At 39.7% G+C, this 27,715-nt stretch overlaps 1 protein-coding gene across 19 annotated transcripts in view; it reads right to left on the bottom strand.

Moving 5' to 3' along the window:
* The window catches only part of Sh3kbp1 (SH3 domain containing kinase binding protein 1), a 369,672-nt gene that overhangs the window by 79,593 nt on the left and 262,364 nt on the right, over nucleotides 1-27,715 (bottom strand). For all 19 annotated transcript variants that reach the window (XR_015444104.1, XM_087193656.1, XM_087193653.1 and 16 more), the window contains 2 exons: nucleotides 22,629-22,723; nucleotides 1,660-1,767 (listed from right to left, as the gene is read on the bottom strand). Coding sequence is in view for 18 of the 19 variants with exons in the window: in XM_087193656.1 (XP_087049782.1) it covers nucleotides 1,660-1,767; nucleotides 22,629-22,723 (203 nt within the window). In the remaining variant the exon portion in view is untranslated. The remainder of the gene's footprint in view (nucleotides 1-1,659; nucleotides 1,768-22,628; nucleotides 22,724-27,715) is intronic.

Raw genomic sequence — 27,715 nt, 5'->3', positions numbered from 1 at the left:
CCCTATTATCCAGTTGCATAAAGAAAATGTGTTTTTTAAAATAAAATGGAGTACTACTCGGCCATAAAGAATGAGAAACTAGAGACATTTATAGCTAGATGGATGCACACTGAGGCCATACTCTTAAGTGAAATAAATAGAACACACATATGTAAATACTGAATAGTTTCTCTGTGTGAGAAACTGAAAGTGTAAATAAGGATCAAAATGTATAATAGATAATGTGAAACAGGGGTTGTTTTCACTCAGGTGGATACCTGTTGCATACCAATGTTTCCAAAACTTCAGTGAGCAAACATGTTGCACCCAAGAATCCTGTCAAACATACAGTTTCTGATTCATCAGATATAGGGTAGGGTGTAAGCATTTCTAACGAGCTTTCAAGTTATACTGATACTTCTGGTCTATGGATCACACTTTAAGTATTAAGGATCTAGAAAACATTGGGAAGCAGAGTCTAGATTCTCTAGCACCAAAACTCATATTCTAAGAAAGAACAACAGGTATAGAACAGACCACTCTTCACCTAAACAATACAAGAGAGCAACTTCTCAAAAAACATTAAAAATGTACCCTTACACTTCAAACCCATCTAAAAATCTACAGGGCACAATCTTTTTTTTTTTTTTTTTTTTGGTATGGGAATCAAACTCAGGACCTTGTGCTTGCCAGGGAGGCGTGGAGCCACTGAGCCTCGTCCTCGGCCCTACAGGGCACAATCTTGACAGATGCCAACACTGGCTAGCTTCTTAAACAATTACATCCATTTATTTAAGCAGCACATGCATCATTAAATGCTAGTTTACTATCTTTGGCAATCAATCTACCAGTATTGTAGTGATCCTTCTCACACCTCAGCTCTATTGGAATGGAAATGTGTCAAGATCAGGTTCAGCATGAAACCAGTATCAGAACCCCCAGGCCAGGAAAGGTGGGTAGAAGTCATGTACCAGCCTGAGCAAATAGCACTGAGGTGCAGAACAGGATTGCTGCCCATTTACACTAAAGTACTTCCAGCTTTTCAACATTTATTACATCATTAATGGAGAAACAGTACATGTAGACTGAGGCAAACAAAAATGGACTGGCTAATTTAAACAGTAGATTTATTGAATGGGTTCCCTCAAAGAAAGAGAAGACACAGATGAGAAGTGTATATGTACATGCACAGGGATATGTACGCATGTACACACGATGCATGTAGTGTAGGAAGATTAGCAGGCCTCACTCTGCACCCTCAGCCTCATAACATGCTTTTCAGCAACTTTCACAATATTAGCTACTTCACCACCCCCAAGGACTGTGCTATGCAAGATAAAGGCCATCCACTTACCAAGGAGAACACCCAGGGTTCTCACAGTTTATTTGGGCATTCAAATATGCCATGTACTATCCTAAGTGCCTTATTCACATTATCTTGTTTTTACACGCAACCCTACATTAGTGATCACTGTCAACAGCTGGAAGATGAATTCTATAACACACTTGTTATAGGATATAGGCAGTAAGGGTTCAGAACCCAGGCCCATCAAACATTCAAACACCAGTATTCTTCAACATTACACCAAACGTCCCCCCGTCCCTCATCCCAAGTCCCATCATGGAAGACACAATTCTGACAGCATGCAGAACAATGAAATCAAAGGCACAGAGACTTACATTTCCCTCCTTGTCAAAGTCTGGTGGAAGTAACTTCACAAAGTTATCAGGGAACACTCCTCGTCTGCCATTGAGCTCTCCTTCCCACCAGCCTATGTCGATGCAGTCCTAGAAACAGGAGAGTAGAGTGAGAAGTGGGTGCAAGCACCCTCCAGAGACATCTGATATCCCTTTATGAGAGAATAGAAGCCGACTCTTTGAGGCCAATATCAACATGACACGACAAAGTCAGAGGGGAGAACAAAAGCATAAGTGTACCAGAGCTGCTAACTGGGACTCCAAACCCAATGCTGTTTTCAGATGCCCTGAATCAATAAAGTCTTTTGTTTTTATTTCCTTAAAGATGAGAGAATATATATTTTCTTTATTTTAACTTTACTGAAATAAAATCATTTTATTAACTGCAAAGGTGGCTTAGAAAACATCACATGCACAAATGTTCTCTCTGGTTAACTTGTCACAAAGCTCATCAAGATTAAAAAGGGCTTTGGGACAGTCAGCCAAGCATAAGGAAAATCACACTTTACACAAGCTCATTAATACCCTGCTCTCCTTCAGTTTCTCCTTTTGATATTGATGAGGCACAGTTGTCACCACGAAAACCCTTTCTTCCACCTTAGAGAACTCAATGTTTGCTTACTAAATGAATGAAGAAACCTAATCACTGTTCCAGATCAAAGCTGCTTCCCTTTAAATAATCTCTACTCTGTTCATTCATTCACTGAATATTTCATGAGTACCCACACTATACCAGGTGCTAGAGGAGAGGGCAATGAGCAAACCTGGCAAGAGCCTAGGCTTCTTCAAGCTTCTACCATGGCCTCACAGTTATCTTGGGCTATCTTAGGGATAGTGAACCTTTTAGAGCTTTCAATGATACAAACAGCCTGCTTCGGCATGTGTGCCATAGGTTTGCCACTACTGTCCTAGGCACTCAACCTCAGGTCACAAAACCTTTTCTACTTTTTCCCCTTTCAACTGCTTAGAAGAGCAATTCATTTGTACTGAATTTGTCCCTTTGATCCTCTGGCTCCTCTGGGTCCAATTCTACTTCTTTCACCCATGGTCCTCCAATACCCATAGAGTTGAGGAAGGGACCAGGAAGGCTCCAGCATCAGATGTAGGTCCAAGGAAGGCCTCGGCTCATGTGGCTCACTTTTGACTTGCTAGATCAGACATTCCAAAAGGTAGGTTACACATCTGATTTTGACCTATCATTATAACCCAGCCATTTGTACGGTGTCTCATAAAATAAGTATCTGTGGAATCAATGAAGACTTTTTCTAGCTCTGAGATCTGTAATCTCCTATAATCCAATACTTGGATTACTCCAGACAAAATGGCCTCTAGCTACCTGAACCCATGGGGATTCTACATAAATTAGCATGAGGTCTGCCTCAGATGATAAATAAATGATCATCACCTTCCCCTTTCCCAGTGGTATTTGCTGCAAGGTTAAACTGACCCCCATAGAAGAGAATGCAGATTTTAGAGATTGGTCTTTAGTCACAGACTGTAAATTCTAGTCCTAATTGATATCAAAAAATAAATACATTTGGAGCAACAACTTCAGATTTAATGAAAAAAATGACAAGTCCAGGTAAACAGTATGGGCCTGCTCCTACCACACTCTCACCCCTAAACAATCTAGTCCCTGGAAAAAGATTCACAATCAGGGGTTGTGGTAGTAGGATTTGGTGACTTCCAATGTCTTTATGAATGTCATCAATGATACTAGAAAAACTTACAAAGGAAGCAGGGGTGGAATTTCTTTACCCCCAATCCTTAGAAATTAAGTATTCAATCCAGAAATTTCTGCTTCTAAGGACATTCCTGGCACATCTTTACATCTTTTTCTCCTTTCTTTTTTTTTTTATTCTTAAGTTCTTTTATTGGTACATTTTAGGTATACAATTTGTTTACATTTATCATTGGGTGCTTGTACCTGTACATGATGTATCTTGGTTCTTATTTTTTCCCCATTACCTGTGCGCCCTTCACCCGCTCCACTCTTCCCTGTTTACATGGACTTCATTTCTATTTTTTTTCTTTTCTCATAATTTTTCCTTTCCCTTCCTTCCTTTCCCCTTCCCCTTCCACTTCCCCTATCCCTTTGGACCTTTCTTCCTATTTCAAATAATCAATTATTCATTTTAATCATTTTAACTCTTGTTTACACTTGGAAACAGTCCAAGTGCCCATCAACTGAAAACTGGATGAAGAAGATGTGGGGTTTTTTATAAAATGGAGTACTACTCAGCCATAAAGAACAAGAAACTAGATTCATTTATAACTAAATGGATGCACATTGAGGCCATACTCTTAAGTGAAATAAATAGGACACACACATGTGTAAATACCGAATAGTTTCTCTAGTGTGAGAAACTGAAAGTCTTTTTCTCCTTTCTTTCTGCATGTGTCCTTCAAAATCCAACTTGACACTCATTTAGGAAAGTGATTATGATGAATGCCTTAACTTTCCTGTAACACTCATGCTTCTCACTTCATGCTATTCAATTCAAGAAATATCTATTATGTGCAAAATATATTTAAATTATGTAGGCAGTGCACTTTAGGCATGCAGAGAACATGGTCTTTATGCCTGGGATCTTAAAGATGAACATGAAAGACAGACACACAATATTCTGCAGGGTCCTTTTGGATAAGAAGTATCAAGCAAGTGTTCTGGTACCAAAAGAAGAGAGAACTATTAACAGCTTTTCAAGTAACAGCTTTTTTTTCTCTGTGTGTGTGTGTGTGTGTGTGTGTGTGTGTGTGTGTGTGTGTGTGTGCAGTACTGGGGAATGAACTCAAGGCCTTTGCACTGAGCAATACCCTCAGCCCTTTTAATTTTTTATTTTGAGACAGGGTCTCACAAAGTCACTAAGTTGCCCAGGTAGGGCTCAAACTTGTGACCTTCCTGCCTCAGCCTCCCAGAGTGCTAGGGTTACAGGTGTGTCCCACCATGCCCAGCTAAATAATATATTTTTAAATCTTCTCACATGTGAAGGGTTTGCTTATGAAAAGACTAGCCTTTCCGTCACATTCATTTGGACCGTCTAATGACAGAACTATGTCTATGAAAGGCTTACAAACATTGTATAGTGCTATGGTTTTTTCAGTCTTTCTAAATGGTGCAAAACCATGCTCCACCTAAACAATAATCCAAAAATCATTTTGCTTCATATGTCATAAAAAACAATAAAGAGAATTTTAATAAGCAAAAGCCTATTCAGAATAACTTGAGAACTCATGCATGCCTACAGGGGGAAACAATACATAATGATATTATATTTACCAATTCTCCCATTGGTGATGACTGGCTTAGATGGTTCATCTATGCTCTGCTCCTTAAGGAAAACAGTAACAATGCTAATCATAACATAATTCAAAGCAAGAAAGGGAAAGCACAAAGGGAGAACACAATATATCTAATTGTTCTGATTGGTGTAATAATAAACACAAGGCCCATAGATGAGATAAGCATGTTAAAAAAGAAAACTGCCAGTGTGGCTGAGCATACTAAGGGGAGACAAAAAAGAGTGGTTTCTGCAGGACAGAAGCCAGGCATAGGGTCAGGATGCCTGGAATGGAGTAGAGATTTGCAGAGAACAGAGGCATTTTCCTCCCAGCGACAGAAGCTAATTTAAGAGAAATGGGAATAATTTTGACAGCAAAATGAGAAGTGAAAATAAGTCCTCTTTAACAAAGCAGACAAAAGAATGAGGCTTGTGATGAAAGAGATGAAACTAGAATTATTTGTATCAGGACTGTGCTTCCAGAAGTGTAAAACAGCAGAAAATTCAATTTATTTCTTAAGGACCAAAAATGTGCAAGATAGGAGAGGAATCCAGGGGAAAAAAGAAAATCATCACGTTCTCATGGGGCTCCCAAGCTCAGAGCCGCAAGGGAGGGGCAGATGCAGTGAACCAAAACAGCATGGAAACACTGGCAAGAGTCCTCAGCTGGATTTAAAAGCAAAGGGGATCAAGAGAAGCCAGGCAGCAAAAATGAGAGCAAGAACTGAGGTAATGCAGAAGGTCAAAGAGGATCACTGAGTGCAAAGGAAGGAAGTGGGAAAATGGGAAGGTCTGGTCACAGAAGAGAATGTTCAAGAATTAGAGCTTAGGGCTGGGGATTTAACTTAGTGGTGCTGCTGCCTGCCTTGCAAGTGCAAGGCTCCGAGTTCGAACTCTGGTACTCAAAAAAAAAAAAAAAAAGAATTGGAGCTTAGAGCAAAGGTTCCCAACCAATGTCTACTGAACAGTGATGGAAGGTGGGAGGCAAAGTGCCACCTATGAGTGACAGGAGCAGAATGGATGGATGGGTGGTCAATGACTTGTGAAGTCAGAATGTCATCAGAGTGGAAGTAGATGTCCCCAAGGGAAGAGTCTAGTGAAGGCAGGATTACGAGGCAGTAGCTGACCACTGAGAAGAGAGGTAATGTGGCCAAAATACCAAATTTATTTCCAAACCTGGGACATTATTAGTAATAACACCAGGGCCTTAGGAATAGTCAATCTGCAGACTCTAATAAAGATAAGAAAGAACAGTGTAGGCAGGTAAGGGGATGGTGGGTGAATGCAGCAGGAGGTGGAAACAAATTAGGGAGCAGCAAGTACATGAAAGCTTCTGGAAAAATGTTTAGAAATAAGTTCTACTGGCATGAACACAGAAGAAAGGAGAGAGACCTGGACCCTCACCAAGAGTCAAAGGTATGGAAATAAATTATATTTCTGACGTGGAATGTTTACTCTTCCATGATCAAGTCCTCTAAATGGTCACCATCACCAGGCAGATAGTAGAGCAAATATAGGACATTCTTCCTCATAAAATGGAAATGCTCCTTTTCCTCATAGGAAGTGAACTGACAGAGCCTTGGGTGTGCTGTATTCCAGCCTCTAAGTCCTGCACTGCCTTGGACTATCTGCTCTCTGCTAGAATACCACTAACAAGGGAGAACTCACTATGACAAGGTATAGACATTGCTTATTTTGCCTGACATGTTGAAGTGGAACTCAGAGAGGAAGAGAAAATGTTGGTTATGTGGTACTTAAGCCATTTACCAGGGATGAAAATTCTCCAAATCTGAGTTTCTTGATAAATGTGAAAATCTTTGCAAGGTGAAAAGGACACAAATGCTGGTTGTTGTGATTATATGGATTGGCCCAAGTCCACAAGGAATAATGTGGCCAGGAAAGCTTCTTAATGTAACCCAGCACCATTTTGGGGTACTGATGAGGTATTCCTACTCCCTCTGCCTTGGGTGTCAAGGCCCTGGGGTGTGTCTGAAGAAGGAGGTCATGCCGAGACTTCCACGTCATGCATGAGTCCATTCAATCCTGCCAGCATGGCCCCAGGTAACCTGGCTGAAGTGCTCCAGTGCTCCCCTCAGCTATGGGCCAGGGACGAGCTGATGGGAACTCCCTGACAGACCACCTGTTGGCACAGGGAGGGCCATGTGCACTGGGAGTCATGAGTGAGACGTGAGACCTGATGTGTCTATGTCTAGGCTAGGCACTTCAAATCTTTAGAAAAGATGAATTTGCCACTTGGCTTGTAAATTGTTAAAAGAATGAGTCATAACCTTATCTTGGGCTGTTTTGTTCAGAATGCAAAGGGATATGGTGATTTAGATCTGGGCTCCCCAAACTTTAATGTGCATAATTCTCACCTGGGGATCTTATAAAAATGAAAATTCAGATTCAATGGGTCTAGGGCAAGTCTGAGATCCAGCAGTTCTAAGAGTTTCCCAGGTAATGTTAATGCTGCTGCTCTATGGATAATACTTTGAGAAGTAAGGTTCTCTAAAATGGAATACAGATCCCTTGAAAACAATGACTTACTGTCATGCCTTCCTATCTATCTCATACCTAGTACAATGCTTGGCGCATGCTGATTTTTTTTCAGTACTAGGGATCAAACTCAGGGCCTTTATTCTAGGCTACATCCCCCAGCCTTTTTTTTTTTTCTTTTAATTTTGAGTCAGGATCTTGGTAAGTTGCTAAATTGTCCAGGCTGGGATCAAACTTGCAAACCTCCTGCTTCAGCCTCCCACAATTCTGAGATTACAGGCAAGTGCCACCACACCTGGCTGGCTCATACTGATTGATTCTGACTATACGTTGGCTGAATGGATGAGCAGATAGATAGCTCATACTTTTCTCAGACTGCTATTCTACTTCCCTCTATTCTTAAATGGTAGAAGTGCATGATAGCATATGCCTGTAATACCAGCTCTGAGGAGGCTGAGGCAGGAGGATCACCACAAGTTCGAGGCCAGCCTGGGCTACACAGTAAGTTTGAGGTAAGCCTGAACTAGTGAGATCCTGTCTCAAAAAATAAAATCAATTTTAGAAAGGAAAGAAACAAAAAGAAAAAAGGAAAAAAAATAGAAGGGAGAAGCTGAACAGGAGGAGGCGGCAGGCAGCGCCACAGAGTAAGCTTCATCTATATAATCAGGCTTACCTGTCTGTACTGAATTTATTGTTTGTTCATAACTATGGCAAAAAGGTTACATTTTTCTCAGAAATTATAGCTCTTTTTTAAGTTCATAGGACAAACATAGAGCTTAGAAATGGACTTGCCAAGTCAAAATAATGAAAAGATCTTTAAAAATGGGTTATCTTCTGCTCCAAATGAAAGAGAAACATTTTGTTCAGTCACGGCTGGTGGGCAGCTGTTCCCCGGTACTGATTTCCTAGAGGTACCCACCATGGCTGTTTTTCAGGGCCTTCCCTAATGACTGCGATACCACTTGAGGAGAAAGTGAGAGCTGAACAATTTCGTGTGGCTAAGTGGGTCCCACAGTGGCCCAACGGGGACCCGCGCCCTCAGCATCCACCAACAGTATGGAAAGTGCCATTTAATATTTACTAATGAACACCTCCTGCTTGGAGCTTTGGGGGAGCTGTTGAGCAAAAGCTCTATGGAAGCCTAAGCCCAGGAGCACTCTGCTCTGCTTCTGCTTGTTAACGCCTCCCCAAGAGATGCAATTATTCTGTATGGCTGGGATTGCTGTGCAGTTTCCAAATCCCCATAAGTCAGTTACTAAAGCTGGCTCATCCACATCACAGCTTATGAGGTAATAGGAAAAAAAAGAGAACTACGGTTTATCTTAGTGTTAGAAGAAATGTCTGGAGACCACAGTTAATGAAGGAAGCCCGTGGGCACCTACGGACAAGTCCTACAGACAAGTCCACTCAAGAAAATGCCACCTTCCAAATGGCAATATGCAGGGATTGGCCAGGCAGTCATTTACTCTTGTGACACTGGGAAATCATGATCCGGGGTTCATCTACTTATATAAATTTTAGCTTCTTTTACTTTTAAAATTTTGGTTTTTTGAGACAGAGTCTCACTATGCAGCCCAGGTTGGCCTTGAATTCATGACCGTCCTACCTCAGCCTCCCAGGTCCTGGGACTATAGGCATGTGCCACCATGCCCAGCTGATTCCTAGCTTCTTATTGGGCAACAATTTACATGCTTTGTTATATTAACTTCTGATTCTTTTTACTTTACACATTTCATGATTGATAACAAAAAAATACTGAACGACTAACACACAAAAAGCAGTAAACAAGCTTCCTCATGGTGGTGCCAATACAAACTGCAGTACATGTGTTAATGCCTGAAAACTGCATTCATAAACACTCCCATGTCTTTTACAAGCTACCGATACCATACTTCTCATTACCCCGCCTCTTTATAGATCTAGTCATTTGTGAGTACATGCTCTCAACAACTGTGTGTGCCACCTTGTCTTCCTTGAAAGAGTATATTTTATTGTGGGAAAGTTACTTGCAGATCACCTTGATCTATCAACGGTTGTTTTTTAGGCTTTATTAGGGTGAGACTAGGGTAGCACTATTTCTATGGCTGGCTTTTCTGGGTTCTCAATTGGATGCAAAAAGTGTTCAGCATCCGCATTTTTCTACTCTGCTTGGCCAGGACTCCAGCATCTCCCATCACTAGTTATCTCTGGGGTATCCATTCAGCTTGCAGCCACCCCCATGTCCTTTTCTTCTGCCAGCTCTAGTACAGTCTTGCCCTGTATCGATGCCCAGCATAGTATTTGTCCAAAGACTCAATGGACCCCTCTACAGATTTCTGGAACTATTTCTTTGTATAGCTTACTTCTCTACAGTTTCCTGCCCTGCAAAATTAAGCCACCTCAGCAGCCTGGATTGTCATTCTTGTTCCTTCTATCCCAGGAGCCTGCTGTTCTTTGTTTGGGCTCCACTGCTCTGTGCTGCAATGTAGAAAGTACCCCCAGGCAAAAAGCCAAGGTTGATGTGAAACTCACTTGTATGCTTCCCTCCTGTCCAGAGTCAATATAAAATACTGTCCAATGCCTAAAAACAGTTGCTTCATATATTTTCTTTATTTTTAGTTATCTATGGCAGGAGGATAAATCTAATACTTGTTACTCCACCATACAAGCAACCAGAAGTCATATATTCCCTTGAAAAGATTGTTTCTTTAGAGTAAATTTATTTTATTTTAAATATAATAGAATTTTAAGCTCTATCTTTAAAGTCTGAGCTATTTCAAGGTCTAATTCCCAAAAGAAGTCTCAGAGAAAAGAATGTCTGAAATGAAGATACACACAAGGCTTTTTAATTATTCTGGAGTTTCCTTTGCTGGCATATGTAACTTTCTCTAACAAGGAAGGAGAAATATTCTCTAAGGTAAAATAGAGCTATTGTTAAACATCATTACATAGGAAAATAAATACATGCCCCTCAGCTTTTTCAGATAATGGCACACATATAAAATGACAGGATTTTTATGAAATACTGCCAGAGGTCAACGGTTATTGAAGGTCATCATCCCAGAAAGGGGTTACAACCACCTAAGGCCCTTCCCATCCGCCCTGGAATGCTCAGGGGATCACTTTCCTCCATTCCTCCAATCTACTCATTGCACAGGGGCTAGGAAATGCTACAGAAGTAAACTTGGAGTCCAGATGTCACTAAGAAATGAGCAAAAAAGTAAAGTCAAATCTTACTCTCCAGGTAGAGAAGACAACTTCCATGGACAATGAGAGTTCCAAGCCAGAATGAGGAGGGCCTGGGGGTGGGGGAGGGATTTTTAATAGAAGATAACCAAGGGAAGAAGCCCCCAAGGCCTCTGTGTTTACAGCTAGTTTCCCTCTTAGAAAAAGATGCTTTTCACCTGGAACCTCTTCAGAGACTAGTAGCCAACAGAAGTGGCCTGTTGGCCTAACTCCAAGGTCACCATTCATACTAAGCATCCCCTGGACTTGAGCACGACCATATAGTTTGTCCACAACAAATATATCAGAATTGCTTCTTGACTTTATTTGTGGCGTATGTAATTGAAGGTCTTCTCAGAAAATGTTTATGCCTTTGCCTTATTTCTAACAAGAATGAGACTTTCTGTCTCTATAAATCTACTTCAAAAATCAGTAATCATGTGAAAAGGAAACACTTATATAGACAGGGCCTTTCCTGTGCACTTATAATCTGGCTTTAAGGATAACAAGAAGCATTAACCGTACATGAGGCATGTGAATAAGTCATACACAAAATACAAATCATTAAGGTAGCACTTTTACATTTTTCCACCCATTTAAACATAATCAGATATTTGAACTCATGCAACAATATGCTTTCATAAAAACTCCCCGGTTTCTATCTGCTAGGTCATTTACATTGAGATAACCACTTTATATTAAGTCTTAAGAGCTATTTGTAATTGCATCTTCAGTTCACCCATAGCACATGGCTAAATGTGCAGTTTACTTCTCAAGATTGTGCATCTGGTAGCTGAGTTTTCATTTTCATTTTTGTTCAGAGAACCATATGGACTCTGCATCCAAATGCATGCTTTTATTTCATTAAAAGAATAACAGATCTGACAGAAAATCATTTTGCTTCAGTGATAAAAACAGTGGCATTCATAGAGCATCTTTCATTATGTTTTCAGAGAGTTTCTTAGCTCCTGTACTACCTCTAAGAGATACAAAGAAGGTAGTGAAGGGGGAGGAGACGGTAATCTTTGTTTCACAAAAAAAGACTAGGAAGAAATAAAAGATGAAGGGCATATCCATATACATTTTGAAGATCAACAACACCAAAGATGGCTGTAGCAGCTATTAGTAAATTCTAACATTCTACTTTCATTCTTTAGTAGGATAAATCTATAATTCTTTTGAGACATTTTTCCCATTAGGAAAATTTATTTCTTGGCCTAAAATTTTGTTTGGGGCCTTGCTATCTATACTTGGCCAATTTAGCTTCTAGGCTAGTGCAGTGAGTGAAAAATCAAATTGCCAAGCAAAATCCAGGTCCTTGGGCTACTCAGCTACAATTCTGATCAGACCAGTAGAGTGGCTACCTTTGTCCACAACCTTGGGAGAGAAGGGGCATGGAGACAGGGAAAGGCTCCAATATAGGAGATCCATGGCTTTCTATTACAAAAGATGTTTTTAGTAAAACTCAGAAGAAAAGTAAGGTCCTTGAAAGTCACACAATCATACATCAGACAGTTACTAACTGAACACCGGGGCTCAGATGGCCCTGTCAGATGGCCCTGTGGAAAAACAGACCTGCCAACAACATTGTTTTAACAGGATCTTTGCAGAGCAAAATTTTTCTTTTTGCTGAAGTTAAATTTTACAATTTCTTTTCTTTTATAGATTGTGCTTTTGGTATCATGTCTAAGAACTCTTTTCTGTTTTCATAAATAACATTTTATGTTTTGTGTTTTACACGTGGATCTATGGTCTATACTGAGTTAATTTTTGTATGTGTTAGGTTTAGATTGGAGTTCATTTTTTTTGCGTATGTGTGTCCAGTAGTGGAAACACCATTTTTGGGGAAAAAATATCCTTTCTCTCTTAAACTGTCTTTGCACTTTGGTTGAATATTAATTGGCTGGATTTTCATAGGTCTATTTCCAGGTATTCTATTTCAGGGGTCAGCAAACTACAGCCTATGGTCCAAAAGCTAAGAATAGTTTTCGTATTTTAAATGGTTTTTTAAAAACTCAAAGAATAATATTTCAAGGGATATAAAAATTACATGATATTCAATTTTAAGTGTTCATAAACAAAGTTTTATTGGAACTCAACCAAGCCTATTCATCTACCTCTATGTTTTCCATCTACAAAAGCAGAACAGTAGTCACGACAGACTGCTTGGCCCACAAAGCCCAAACTATTTGCTTTCTGGCCCTTTACAGAAGAAGTCTGCCAAGTTCTGGTCTAGGATATGAGGATCCTTATAAGTATCCATGCAGATCTTCAGGGGCTCTCTGAATGCCACTATAAAAAATACTGAAAGGACAGAAGCTTTAAATAGAACCTCTGAAAGCCCTGAGGAAGGCAGAAAAGGAATGTGTTTAATAGCCAGCTACCCTTTCCAACTAGAATTGAAATATAAAAACCTTAAGTGAAACTATTCTTAAGAGGATGAATTTTACTACACTATACAGTTAACTATAAAAGAAAAATTTAAGGCCAAAAGGTATTTATTTTAATGACTTTTTCTTAAATATCTACATGAGTCATAAACTAAGAAAAAATATTTATAATATGCAAGATGACAGGTTAATATCATGAATGTGGTATCTTTTATAAAAATCAATTGGAAAATGACACATAAAATTTTTAACTTTAGTAGTAATTTTTAAAATATAGAATTAGCGAAGATTAAATCATATTAGCAGAGAGTACAAAGAATGATAATATCCAGGGATGACAAGGATAGGGAAACATAGTCTCATGTACTGCTGTGGGGAGATGAAATTGGGAAGGTCTTTCAGAACATCACTCAAATGCCAAAGTGCACTGATGTAACATTACGTTTAGCAATTTATCACCAGAAAATAGTAACAACTGGTAACATTTATATAGCACTTACTGTGAGCCAGGATGTCTAAGTGCTTTATCCACTGTCTTAGTCTGTTTTGTGCTGCTATACTTGACCCTGGGTAACTTATAAAGAGGAGATTTATTTCTTACAGTCCTGGAGGCTGGGGAGTCCAATGTTGAGGGGCCCCCGTTTGGTGAAGGACTTTTTGTTACATCATCCCACGGTAGAAGGTGGAAAGCCAAGAGGGCATGCACAGAGGAAAGGGAAGCGGGGTCAAACTTGTCCTTTCATCAGGAACTGAATCCAGTAATAATGAGCCCACTTCATGGTAACGGCATTAATCCATTTATGAGGGCAGAACCCTCAGGATGTATTCACCTATTAAGTATCCCACTTCTCTACCTTGTTGAACTGGAAGTGAAGTTTTTAAGATACAAACTTTGGGGGGCACATTCAAACCATAGCATCTACTTTAACTCATTTAATCTTCACAACACCAGGAGGTAGGTCTTGTTATTGTTCCCATTTCACAGATGTGGAAACTGAGGCACAGAAAAATGAACAACCTGCCCAAGATTATGCAGCTAGTAGAACGTGGTGGAAATAATTATGCACATAGGGACTACATGCATAGTGCATAGGTGATGACTATGCACAACATGGTCTAAAATAAAGAAAAATCGGAAACAGGCTAAATTTTAAAAGAAGATCATGGTACTACCTCCAGAGATCAACCATTTAACCATGCTGCCAAAGACAATCATGATATATTTTGGATGAGAAGGGTTACAAAGTAGTGTGAAAAATTTGACCTTATTTTTATTTTAAACTATAATTATGTTCATATATTGAAAATGTCTGACAGAATAATCGCTAAAATACTAATAATGGTATGTGAAAGTCATAAGCTCACAGGTAATTTTTACTTTTTGTTGTATTTATATGTTTTATTCTCATTATTTCCAAAAATATCACCCATAAAAATTTAAAATATTAATTAAAAGTGTATTCGATACCACTTTCCATTTCAAAAACCATGTATTTTAATAAAATGCCAATGTAAAGAACTTTAGAATACTTATCAAAACAGGGGCTATATAACTACAGTAAATTACTTCTATACTAAGAAAAGTTAAAAAAAAATATTGAAGAATTTCAAGGAAAGCACTGACCTTAATTTGAGAACAGCTGAATATACCAAGAACATTAAATCGTACGGCGTTTGTCTTTTCTTTCTATAATAACCTATCATAGCAATAACTATAACTTCCATGTCTCTAAAGCTCTTTCAGCCACCCATTCTATTTAACTCTCACAACACTGCTTTCAGGGTAATACAAACAGAAAGGTGGGAAACAAGAAACAAGGGGGAAAGGGGAGTTTCTCTAATTCCTTAAGACACCTGCAGATTTTTCTGTGTATTGCATGGGGGAAAGTGTCTCACTATGGTGTTGAGAGGATTACTGATATCCTGCTACATAAGCACAGCACTCTGGGGCAATATGTAACACAGGGGGGCCCATTAGTTGCATATAATTTATGGTGGCACATGAGTCAGGGAATTTGCATCAACTGCAAATTCATCTGCCAATGAGTCCAAGGAAAAAATCCATACTAATGACCATCAAAATTTTGGGACGGGATTAACTATCTATTGGTAAACTAAAAAGAAATTTTCTCCTACTCCATCAAATTTAAAACTGTGTGTTTGTCAGCCTAGATGCTCATCAGCAGGTGAATAGAGAATGTGTGATATATATACGCACAATGGAATGTTATTCAACCATGAAGAATGAAATCACGTCATCTGCAGGCAAATGGATGTAACTGGAGATCATCAGGTTAAGCAAAATAACTCAGAAAGTCAAATGCTGCATGTTTTCCTACATATGTGTCATTTAAAAAAAATTAAAAAGAGGACATGAAAATAGAAGGGAGACTGTTAAAGAAGAGGAAGGGAGTCAGGAGGAGGGGAAAGGGACAGGTCAGGGAGGTTAATGGTATATGAAAATTGTAAAAAGAATTGGGCCAGGGATTTAGCTCAGTGGTTCTATCACTGAGCTAAGCAGAAGGTCCCTCACAAGTGCAAGGTCCTGAGTTTGATCCCCAGTACCAAAAAAAAATTATGCACATATTATGTGCATGTATGAATGTGCCAAAAGGAAAACTACTACTCTGTATAACTAATGCATTACTACTAATAAAAATGTGTGTGTGTGTGCGATGGCCAACAAGCTCAGTGATGAAGAGTTTTGATCAAATACGTTTAGGGTATCATGATTCTGCTTACCTATCCCAGCATCCTGACTACTTTTAAGAGGAAGACGAAAGAGTAACTGTATTCCTGTGGACTTCTAATGCTCTGAAGAGGAGGTATATTGTGACTTCTGCTTCAAATAAGGACATACGCAGTCCAACAAGACAAACCATAATGCAGCAAATACAATCCTGACATAAATGACTCGTTTGCTAAACACTGACATTTTTCAAATGTGTGTAAACCCACATGATCCCAGACCTGTGCTTAACTTCTTCATTCACTCATAAAACATGTCCTTCTAATGGGTCTGTCAGCATGTCATCATTTCCAGGGTGAACCTTGCTAATTTACTTTTCACCCTTGAAACCATGTTTAATCCCAGCATTTTAGCTCTGCTAAAAGCTTCAGCAGTTTACAGAGAAGGGGTCAAGACTAGCAAGCTATTTAGCCAGTTGGCTTTCTTACACCAAGCTAAATATCTTTTTTTGAGATTCCCCAAGCCATGTCTCTTTGTGGAAATAACCTTGTGTCCTGTGGGGTAGGAAGCAAGGAAGTCTAAGAACGTTTTTCTCATGAATAAATGTTTCAATTAATAATGAATTAATGAGGAGGCTGGAAGGGGAAATAAACAGAACAAACAGAAGAATATGTAATAACAGAAGGACTTAGGAAGGAATTGAGGACTCCCACTTTGCTTTTCTTTCATAGTAACAGCAAGCAGAAAGCTAAGTGACAACCCAGCCTAGAAGAAAACAAGACAGCAAAATTTGCTAGACGTGGGAAGACAGCAGTGGGAGAGGGGGGCTTTGGGCATAAAAAGAATTGACATTAGCTGTTAGTTGGGCTCATCATTTCCTCTGCATTGAATATCATTTCATTTCTGTAGAGGTGACTACAGAATCAGAAAGTCATAGATGATAGACACCACTGCAGTGACACAGATTCCAAAATGCAAGAGTCAAACAAAAGGATGGGTAGAGTAATCTTGTTGCTCTGACAAGTAATAATGATGTCATTAATTCAGAAAGGAAACTATAGACACTTGTCCTGGATATCCAACAATGAGTGACTCTCAATGAGTGGATAAGAGACACCTCTGGGGGTGACTGAGCCCCCACCTACCGTAAGTATCCAACACCACCTGGGAAACAGACTCTGCCCACAGTTAACACCTTGCCCAGCCCCTAAGTTCCAAGAGCACTCAGCAGGGAGTCAGGAGACACCTCTGCCTTGGCTCTGCTGCTGACGTACTGGAAGTCTCTTGGGAGAGCTGCTCCTAAACTCTGGACTTCTGCTCCTCCTTTGTGATCTGGAGAGAACACTCATGGTCCTGCTTCACTCTCAGGATTGCCGTGAGGGTGAAGCAAGATGTCAAATTCCTGAGAGACTCATGAGGAGAAAGGAATGGTGCCAAGGGGCCTGAGCCCTTGCTGACAGTGGCCCAGAAACTTGATCTGTGAAGCCATGGTCCTGCAGGTGGATCTAGCTAGTATTAGACTAAATGTTCAACCACTGTCGAGGACAGGAGGGAGGAAAACATGTGGAGGTAGACAGGAAAGAAGCTGGGTAAGTTAGTATTTCCCCCACAGCATGTCTAGCTCCAAATATTTGAAACTAGGAAAAGGTACAGCTCCCAGTTCATAGCTTTTGCTCACCACTGTATCCCTAACACCTAGTATAGCTCCTATCATAAATCTTTTTCAACGGATGAATGAAAGAACATTGTTAGGGGAAGAGAACAAGGTGCAAATTAAAATTGCTTCTGGCTATCTTCAGGGGACAATCTTTATGGTCCAAGGAATAATGACTACAGTACTGGAGTCAGAGGTGCCACAAACCACCTTTATGTAATTCTCTGGGTCCCCGGTCCCCTCCTTCTTTAGGGTGTATCTATTGGCTTCCTTCCATGAACACCAATGGTATCCTTTATCATTTCTATCCCCTTCAAAGTCTCCATCTCCACCACTCCATGATTTTAGCCAATAATATTATCTTTCCAAGTGTTGATACTGAAGTTGTCAATCAGGCTCACAATAATGAAGACACATTTTCAGTTTCTCACACCAGAGAAACTATTCGGTATTTATACATGTGTGTCCTATTTATTTCTCTTAAGAGTATCACCTCAATGTGCATCCATTTAGCTAAAAATGTCTCTAATTTCTCATTTTTTATGGCTGAGTAGTACTCCATTTTATAAAAAAAAAACACATTTTCTTGATCCACTCGATGCAGTTGATGGGCATTTGGGCTGTTTCCAAGTTTGAGCTATTACAAACTGTGCTGCTATGAACATGGGTGCACATATATCACTGTGGTATGATTCTTTTAATTCTTTGGGGAAGATAGCCAGCAAGGGAATAGCAGGATCAAATGGGACTTCCAGTCCTAGTTCTTTGAGGTATCTCCATACTGATTTCCACAGTGCTTGCACCAGTCTACACTCCCACCAGCAGTGGAGCAGGCTTCCTCTTTCCCCGCAGCCCCGCCAGCATTTGTTATTGGTTGATTTCAGGATAGCAGCCATTCTTTCTGGGGTGAGGTGGAATCTCAGTGTTGTTTTCATTTGCATCTCTCGAATAACGAGGGATGTTGAACATTTTTTCATGTATTTATTTGCTATTTCTACTTCTTTGTCTGAGAAATGTCTGTTCATTTCAGATGCCCATTTTCAGATTGGATCTTTAAATTTGGGAGGTCTGATCTTTTTAAGTTCTTTATAGATTCGAGATAGGAGACCTTTGTCTGAGGAAAAGCAGGTGAAGATTTTTTCCCTCATTGTGGGTTGTCACTTCACACTGCTGGTGGTTTCTCTTGCTGTGCAGAAGCTTTTTAAACATATAATAGATAACATGAAATAGGAAGAAAAGGGGCAAAGGGGAAGGAAGTGGGAGGGGTGGGGGAAAGGAAAGAAGGGAATGGAATTAATATGAGAAAATGGAAAAATGGAAACAAAATCTTTGTAAATAGGGAGGAATGGAGGGGTTGAAGGGAGGGCTGGGCAAGGGTGAAAAATAAGAACCAAGAGAGACTATGGAAAGGTGCAAATTTCCAATGATGAATGTCATTATATTGTATACCTAAAATGTACCAATGATTAGAATGAATAATCGATAATGTAAAATAGGAAGAAAAGGTCCAAAGGGGTAGGGGTAGTGGGAGGGGCAGGGGAAAGGAAAGAAGGGAAAGGAAAAATGATGAGAAATGGAAAAAATGGAAATAAAGTCTTTGTAAATAGGGAAGGGTGGAGGGGGTGAAGGGAGGGCTAGGAATGGGGAAAACATAAGGACCAAGATGCATCATGTAAAGGTACAATTCCCAGTGAGAAATGTAATTGTGTTGTGTACCTACAATGTACCAATAAAAGAATTTAAGTAATTAAAAGAAAGAATGAAGACACAGGAGTCGTGTATACTTTAAGGGTGAAAGACAGAGTTACCCATGAAAGCCATTTTTATAAGCAATTTCTAAAGATCCTTGTTTACAAAAGGGTCAGCAGGAAGTTCTTCCCCCCAGATTACAGGGGGCTGTGAGGAAAGGACTGTTGCTCTGAGGCCAGAAGGCTGACTGCCAAGAGCAGGCCCATCATCTCTCCACAGTTGGGCTCATTCTGCCGCCAGCAGAAACAGCCACAGCCAGCACACCTTTCAATGGCGGCCACTGTCACAGCTGAGCCCTGGCCTTGTTCCCACCAAGCTGTCCTCAGCCCTTCTCCAGGGAGCTTCTGTACTTGAAAACCAGATCCAGAGGCTTGTGAACGTTGCCAAACCTGCTCTGAGCACAAATCAGGAAGACTGGGATGGGGGTGGCAGGAACACAGATGCAGAGCTATTTTTGAGTAACTGGAAATAAAAGCTAAACACAGGTGTGTTCTGCACAAGTGGAAATGTTCCCAAATCCGCAAGAATTCTTTATAAATAAACTAAAAAACAAACCATTCTGGTTGCCACATCTCATCCTAGTTTCCAGGGACACATGCAAATAGTTCAGGTCTTTACACATTATTTCAAGAACCGCAGAGGGCTTATAGATGCCCACCAAAGGTATCTGACTCATTTTCTAGAAAGCCACACAAACTGACAATCTAGGGCTGAAAATGAGGGCAATGCTTGCTCCATAACTCCTGCCTTGGCACAGAAAAGGAAGGCAAAGGGAAACCACGTTAACTAATTACAACCCATGAAAACATGGGTAGAATTCGGGGCCAATGGAGACTCTCACAGAAAACGCAATTGAATTTAGAAAAGAGTAATAAGTCTTTCACCTCAACTCATACATACAATAAACATGTACATCAAAGTGCATATTAAACCAATCACGATAAAACATACTCTCATCTAAATGAATTTCTGGGTGACTCCTGAAGTTAGAAGCAGAGGTAAGAATCTTCTATAATGTCAGCAGGCTCAGACTCCATTCTTCCCACTTTCGGCAGGCAAAATATTTATGGCACGTTTTCTTTCCAAATTCTTGCTACAATATCACTCACTGTGAAGTCTTAACTATTTTCGATGGATTTTTCTTTTTACCATTTTTACCTACTTGATGCTACAAGCATTCCAGCCCTAACAGCAGATTGGGCCCAGACAAGAAAACCTTTTATTTCCCTTTCCAAAGTCTGAGAAAAAGCAGCCAAAGCTGAGGTGACAATTCCTAGGATTACGGGCATCACTGGCAGACTACTTCCTCCAAGACATGTTTTATATACAACATCTTAGTGAAGCTTGATAGCAGTCCTGTGAGGTCAGCTTTATGGTTGAGGAAACTGAGCCTCAGAAGGGCTAAGTCACATAGCCAGGAACTGTGGAACTGGGATTCAAATCCTACTTTCTCTAGGCTGGTAGCCTGCATAAGTTGTTATCTTAACATGCTGCTTCCAACAAACTGGAATACTAGATGAAAGTTGGCAGGAATTTTATGGGAATAAAAATAAAATGTGCACCAGTACAGGAGAGCAAGAGACCTGATTTCCCAGCAGATCGTATAAAATAATAATAAAAATGAAATGATTTTTTGTTAAGCAACAAACTCATAATTGCCTCAAGCAGCATGAGTTAAGACTGGCTCTGTTATTAGCGTGAGGGCATGATTTCAAATGGCAAGGACCAGAGTATAATTCGTTAAGCTGGAAATCAACGTGTTCAGGTAAGAGACCAACTATGGTGCTTTTCCCTTCTCTCAAACCTTATTTAACATTGCTGGCACACAGAACATTTGATTAAAAAGAAGCCGCTGCTTCTCTAAAAGCAAAACAAAAACAGGACATCGAGTCGCTCCCCCACACAAAGAATGGCAGCTCTTTAATTCTCTGGTTGCTTTATCGTTACAAGATATAAACTATTCTATCCTTTTCCCTGTGTTACCAAAACCACTTATCCGTGCTAATTATTAAAGTATTGGTATTTTGCTTCCTGCCCATTTAACAATTTCCTTACCCTGTTTGTTGGGTTATAGGTGTGATTAAAAATAGGAAATGCACTGTGCATAAGAAACCAGCCCAAAGGATGCTCAGCACAAGGACAAGGGGAGGAGAGGGACAAAAAGAGAAGAAGCACTTCTGCTTCCTTGCAGAAAGGAACGACAAAGGAAGCATCTTTCCTCTCCTCTCATTTCCTCCCGCCACATTCAACACCCACAGAGCTACACTGAAATAACTTAAGGGGAGAATATTTCACAGGTAAAAGGATGGATAGGTTTTGGGGTGATTTACAAGCAGGGTATAATTTGCTATTCCAGAAAAGTGTCTATAACTCTATCATCGTTTAGCATACCACTTTCATATGGAGTCTGTGAGAAGGCCAGCTCTCTCTAAAATATGCCTGACCTTTGGCAAGCTACTGAACCCTGGTGTCTGGTCCTTAGTTCACTGGCATCTTTGGATTAGGCTCTTCAAACACATAAGCTCCAAACCTGTGCCCTAGAAGTAACCATTTTTGATCATAAAGGTAAACCCTACCCATCACTTTATGGACAAACCCAGGGGTGAGGGTAGGCAACACTGAGATCCCTTCCCTCTCAGTAATGGCCAGAGCCCACCCTGGTCCTCTGCTCCTTCTCTCCCTTCTCTGCATCCTGCACCCCCCTAATGTTTCTCAGCCCTGCAAGAGCTCAGGTGCCACAGTGACCTCCAAGTCACACCTGCGCATAGGAAATTACCCTCTGCCACTTACCTAGATGCCAGAATAAAACTGCCTTCTGTGTGAAATCCCTGTACTTCAGAGAAAAGGCCACATATTCAAGGAATCACCTGAATAATATGACTTTCAACTACTGACTTGGTGAGGAGCATCATATGAAAGGAGAAAGCGCACATGGTCAAGACCTTGGTAAACTGTATCTCTTTACACAGATTTAATAGCTCTCCTATAAAATGATTCTATTAAATAAAATAATAAAATCATCCAACCTTAGCCCAAACAAAAAAAGTAAAATTCTCTCAGGCATTCTACCTGTTCTTGATCTTGAACAGCAAACATTCTTTAAGCATTTGCTGCCTACAAGGCATGACCAGCCTCTTCAAAGCCCCTAAATTGGTCCCCTGTGACACAGCCTTGCAGCCTGGCTACTGTGGAGGGCAGAATTTGTGACCAAGCAGGCTGCCTTCTGGATTATTCCTTCTGGGATGCACTTTTCTGCAAAGTTGTGCATATACGCAGCTCGAACCAGGTCTAATAGAAATTTATTCAATTTTCAAATTCATTCATTCATCTGGACTCAGCTTGATCAAAAGTAAAGATACAAAATCTTTCTCACAAGTTCAGGACCATGAAAACCAGGTATTTCAAGCCCTGAAGCAAATGCTTGTACTATTCTGCAGACACCCCAAAGCACTTCACAGTTTAGAAGGCAGGAGAGAACCTTTGTTTACCTTATTGATGAGAGTCACTATATCTCCTTCTTTGATTGTCAATTCATCATCATTCTGTGCCTCATATGGAAATATCACTTTGCAGTAATCCTTGGCTGTAAGAAGAAGAGAAAACACAATCCTTAAGGTGCTTTATAATAAGCTGGCCCAGGAGAGGATGCTCTCTCTTGTGTTTGCTTCAGGGGGAAGCACACATAACAGGCAAGATATGATGACTACATAAAGAAAAGGTCACCCTTGGAAAACCTCCTAAGAGTGCTTGTTGTAGGCTAATGCATATTATTCTCTACATTTTCCTCCTCATAAATAGTGTGATATCATGAAATGCTACTGACTGCTTTGCTTTTCTCAGGCAGAAAAGGCAAAATGGTATTCTTGGCCTCAGGAAAACCGACGTGTACCATTTTATATACTCTTCAGATGAATGCATAAGCAGACATCTGAAGAGAACAAAAAGCTTAAACTCTGTCTCACTGTCTTCTTCCACACATTACAAAATCAGAAACAAGGAATTTATGTTACAAAGCTGACATGGTACATAAAACAATAAAAAACTGTCTCATTATGGTATGTCCTAAGAGACAAATGTTGATGTATTTATGTGTGAATACATGTCAACTATAAACAACCAACAAATACTGACAGAAAGAGAACTCTTTTCTTGGTATTAAGGATTGAAAACAGGACTGTGTGCATGCTAGGCAGGAGCCCTACCACTGAACTGCACCCCTGGTTAAGAAGACATTGAAAACATTTGTAAGGGATTTAAGAAATCAAGACTTGGAAAACAGGGCTTTCATGATTCAGGACAGAAGGTAGAAAGAAAAATTCAAGAACATTAGTATTTACTAGAACAGGCATTTATTATTCTCCATCAAAGTCAACAGATTTAATGGCTTTGATTATCCTTAGATATTTCCTAAGGCTTAGGCCAGTTCCTGAATACAGAGCATAACCTAGAACTACTATGTATTTACAAGTATCAGTTATGCTGTCCCTGCTATACTTATACCACTAAAACCCATTTCTTTATTTTGGTGAACACCTCCATCAATAGGGAGAATGATAAATAAAGTCAAGGCAGTGTCCTTTTTTGTCCCTCTTAATCAGTGTTGGTTTGAAATCCATTTGATCTGCAAATAGGATAGCTACTCCTGCTTTTTGGGGGGGGTTCCTGTCACATGGAGTATTGTTTTCCACCCTTTAACTTTCAGTCTATGAGTTCCTTTTTGAGTTAAGTGTGTTTCCTGTATGCAGCATACTGTTGGATCTTGCTTCTTGACCCATTCTGCCAGTCTATTTCTTTTGATTGGTGAATTGAGACCATTAACATTGATGGTCATAACTGATATGTATTGACTTATCCTTGTCATGACTTTTTCTTTTTGTTGGATTCTCCCCCTTTTCATTTAACTTCTTGTCATGCCTGATGGATTCATTCTGCAGGGCTTCCTGGGGTTGTGATCCTCATTGTCTTTTCCTAGGATATTGTTTAAAAATTTTTTGGAGTGCTGGTTTGGCATTCATGAAGTTCCTAAGGTGCTCTTTGTCATGAAAGTATCTTATTGCTCCATCAATTTTGAAAGATAGTTTTTCAGGGTACATCAATCTGGGTTGGAGGTTGTTTTCCTTTAGGGCTTGAAATATGTCTCTCCAAGCTCTTCTTGCCTTGAGGGTTTGTGTTGAGAAATCTGCTGTGATTCTGATGGGCTTTTCTTTGTATGTGATTTGTTTCTTTTCTCTAACTGCTTATAGAATTTTGCTCTCTGTTGGGTTTTTGGAATCTTAACTATTATATGCCTAGGTGTAGATTTTTTTGATCATGGTTAGTTGGAGTCCCATATGCCTCACTTATTTGTATGTCAATACCAAATAGTTTTTTCTGATGTGAGAAACTGAAAGTGTAAATAAGGATCAAAATGTATAATAGATAATGTGAAATAGGAAGAAAAGGGGCAAAGGGGAAGGGGAAGTGGGATGGGTAGGGGAAAGAAAGAAGGGAATGGAATTAACATGAGAAAATGAAAAAAATAGAAACAAAGTTTTTGTAAATAGAGAGGGGTGGAGGGGTTGAAGGGAGGGCAGGGGAATGGGGGAAAAATAAGAAGCAAGATATATTATGTAAAGGTACAAATCTCCAATGATGAATGTCATTATATTGTATAACTAAAATGTGCCAATAAAATTAATCTTAAAAAAATAAATAAAATCAAGGCAGTTTAAAAATCCATGGTACAGACACACTGTGATCTAGGACAGAGAGATGGAAAGGAAGAAAAAGGGGAAATCACTGTATTTCTCTGTGAATGTTTTTGTGTTCTGTTCAATGGCTTGAAGATATCAGTTATATTCCCTATCCTAGTGTTGGAAACCCTCCATTTTAGGTACTCTGGGTCTCTGATGACTTATGCTCATTAACCTGTGCTGAATGAGGGGGCCCTAGTTCTAAATCCCATCAAGATCATATTCCCAAGCCCACACAGTTACCAACAGTCCATCTCCCTTTAATTGGTAATAACAAATCTTCCCAAATCTGAATTAGTCAAATGTTCTTAAGGGAGGGACAAAGTTAAACATCTTTAAATTGGATAATGACATCTCCTTACCAATTTTCCTATTGACTATGCTAGTGAAATATGACCACACAACCTCAAAACTTAAAATAATACAAACACGTACAGTATTATTGAGGAACTGCCCTGAAGAGTCTCAGGTTTAAGATTAAGTCTTTGGATGGAAATCATGGAGGCCTTTTACAAAGGATATTACATACCCATGGCCAACAAAGAAAGAAGAAGATGGTCATTTTTTTTTCAGTCAAACAAAAATTAATAAAATGTGGTAGATTGGTACTAGTTAGCTCCCCAGCAGCCATTTGCAGCCTCCTTCTTCCTTCACAGAAACCTAATTTGTTCCATCATTATATTCAGAAAGAACTCTCCTACAGCCTTAGGGAAGAGTAAATTTTGTCCAAGTAAGTAATGTTAATCTCACTCCCCTTTGTTGGTGACTGGTTTAGGGAAGGGCATATGACCTATTTCCAGCCAATGGAATATAAATGAAAATCCACTGCTGGGGCAATCATTAGATATTGTTCCATAGCTAAAAGAACAAGACTTGAAGATAGCTGCCTCACCTTTCTGCTTTTAATACTGTTTTGTCTTTGTTAGAAGACAGGACAATGTTTAGTAGTCTTGCAATCATATTTCAATTATGAGAGGAAAGTCAAGAAAATCACAGAGAATCTGACACTGAACCCTGACACTGTTGAGATATCCTTCAAATGTACCATCTTCAGGGAGCCTGTCCTCTTGTTACAGGACTTAGTAAAAGGATCATTTACCACTACTTTGTGGTCGGGCATGTATTCACTGCTCAAAGCAGAAGGCATATCGATGAAGGAATTAAATAGAAAAAAAGGGAAACTTTCAATTACCCCCTCTTGGCATAACATGCCTCTCCACCCACCCTCCCACCAAAAAAAAAAAGCCTCTTCCTATGTATCAGCCATTTTCTTTCCCCTAAAATCTTCTTTCATCACCAGGACCTGGCCCATTATAGGAGAGTCAATAAAAGACTATAGAATTGACTTGTAATCCACATAGTAGAAAAATATTGCCAAGAAAATACCTGTATGCCTTTAAAATTTTCATAGAGCCATTTTGTTTTATGCTTACAGTTTCCTGATAAACCAAGTAGGAGGGCAGGTATCTCCTAGCTATTTTTTTTAAAAGGTTCATGAGGTATAATATATACACCATAAAAAGTACTCATTATAACTGCACACAGTTTGATGTGCTTTAAAAATATTTATACAGTTGAGTGACCATCATCATAATCTAGTTTTAGAATACTGCTACCACACAGCTATTGCTGTTTTGTGTGAGAAGCAGTAGGCACAGAATTATCTAGAAAGCATCACTTTTTGATAAAAGGAAGAGATATGTCAGCACTCTAGGAGACTGAGGCAGAAGGATAGTAAATTTGAGTCTAGCTGGGCAACTTAGGGACTTAGTGAGACCTTGTCCCTAAATAAAACATGAAAAAAGGCCTGGGATGTAGCTTGGGATGTAGCTCAGTGAGAAGGCCCTATATTCAATCCCTAGTACACACAAAACAAAGCAAAACAAAACAGGAGGAGGAGGTATGGTGCTAGGGGGCTACTACCTACTACCACTGTCCAAAAAGCAGGTTGCTACCAAATGTCTCATTCCTCTTTGCATCCCCAGAACCCAACACAAAAACTTGTCACTCATTTCTTGATGATCCTTAAGTGACACCTATAAAGTGGTGGAACATTTGCGGGGCAGAGAGTAGGAGTACAGGATTCTGGGCCAGGAGTCAGGACACTCAGGACTGGGTTCAGTCCCAGCTGGGCTTTTGGAGCACATGACCTGAAGTAGTCACACTGTGGCTCTGGATGACCACTGTGTCCTCAGGTGTAAAATTCTACACCAGCTATGGAGGACAAGGAGAGTTTAGTTAATTTCAGCAGAACATTTTCAGCAAATTTAAACTCACTCCAGCTTTCAAAACTTGTGAAACTGAAAGTGTAAATAAGGATCAAAATATATAATAGATAATGTGAAATAGGAAGAAAAGGTCTAAAGGGGAAGGAGAAGTGGGAGGGATGGGGCAAAGGAAAGAAGGGAAAGAAATAAATACGAGAAAAGGAGAAAATGGAAACAAAGTCTTTGTAAATAGGGAAGGGTGGAGGGGTTGAAGGGAAGGCAGGGGAATGGGGTAAAAAATAAGAACCAAGATGTATCATGTAAAGGTACAAATTCCCAATGATGAATGTCATCGTATTATATACCTAAAATGTACCAATAAAATTAATGAATTTTTAAAAACTTAAATAACTAAAAAAGAGCTAACCAAGGTCCTCACAAACATGTCAGTGACATTCAGGGGCTCCAAGGAGCATACTGGGTTAGACCTACGTTCCTGCTGGCTCTGACACTTCACTACTCCAGTCACAAGCACCATCACCCAGACTTCCTGACCAAACACGATAGCTAGTAGCCTCATACTTTAATTTATCATAATATATTTAAAAATGAGAATTCATTTTTACTTGTGAGAAA

The sequence above is a fragment of the Heterocephalus glaber genome, unplaced genomic scaffold (assembly GCF_053883595.1).
Source record: "Heterocephalus glaber isolate CG9 unplaced genomic scaffold, H.glaber_assembly_v1.0 deba00001594, whole genome shotgun sequence".
NCBI classification, from domain to species: Eukaryota; Metazoa; Chordata; class Mammalia; order Rodentia; family Bathyergidae; genus Heterocephalus; species Heterocephalus glaber.
The sequence above is the reverse complement of the archived record's forward strand: the minus strand, read 5'-3'. Positions and strand labels throughout refer to the sequence as shown.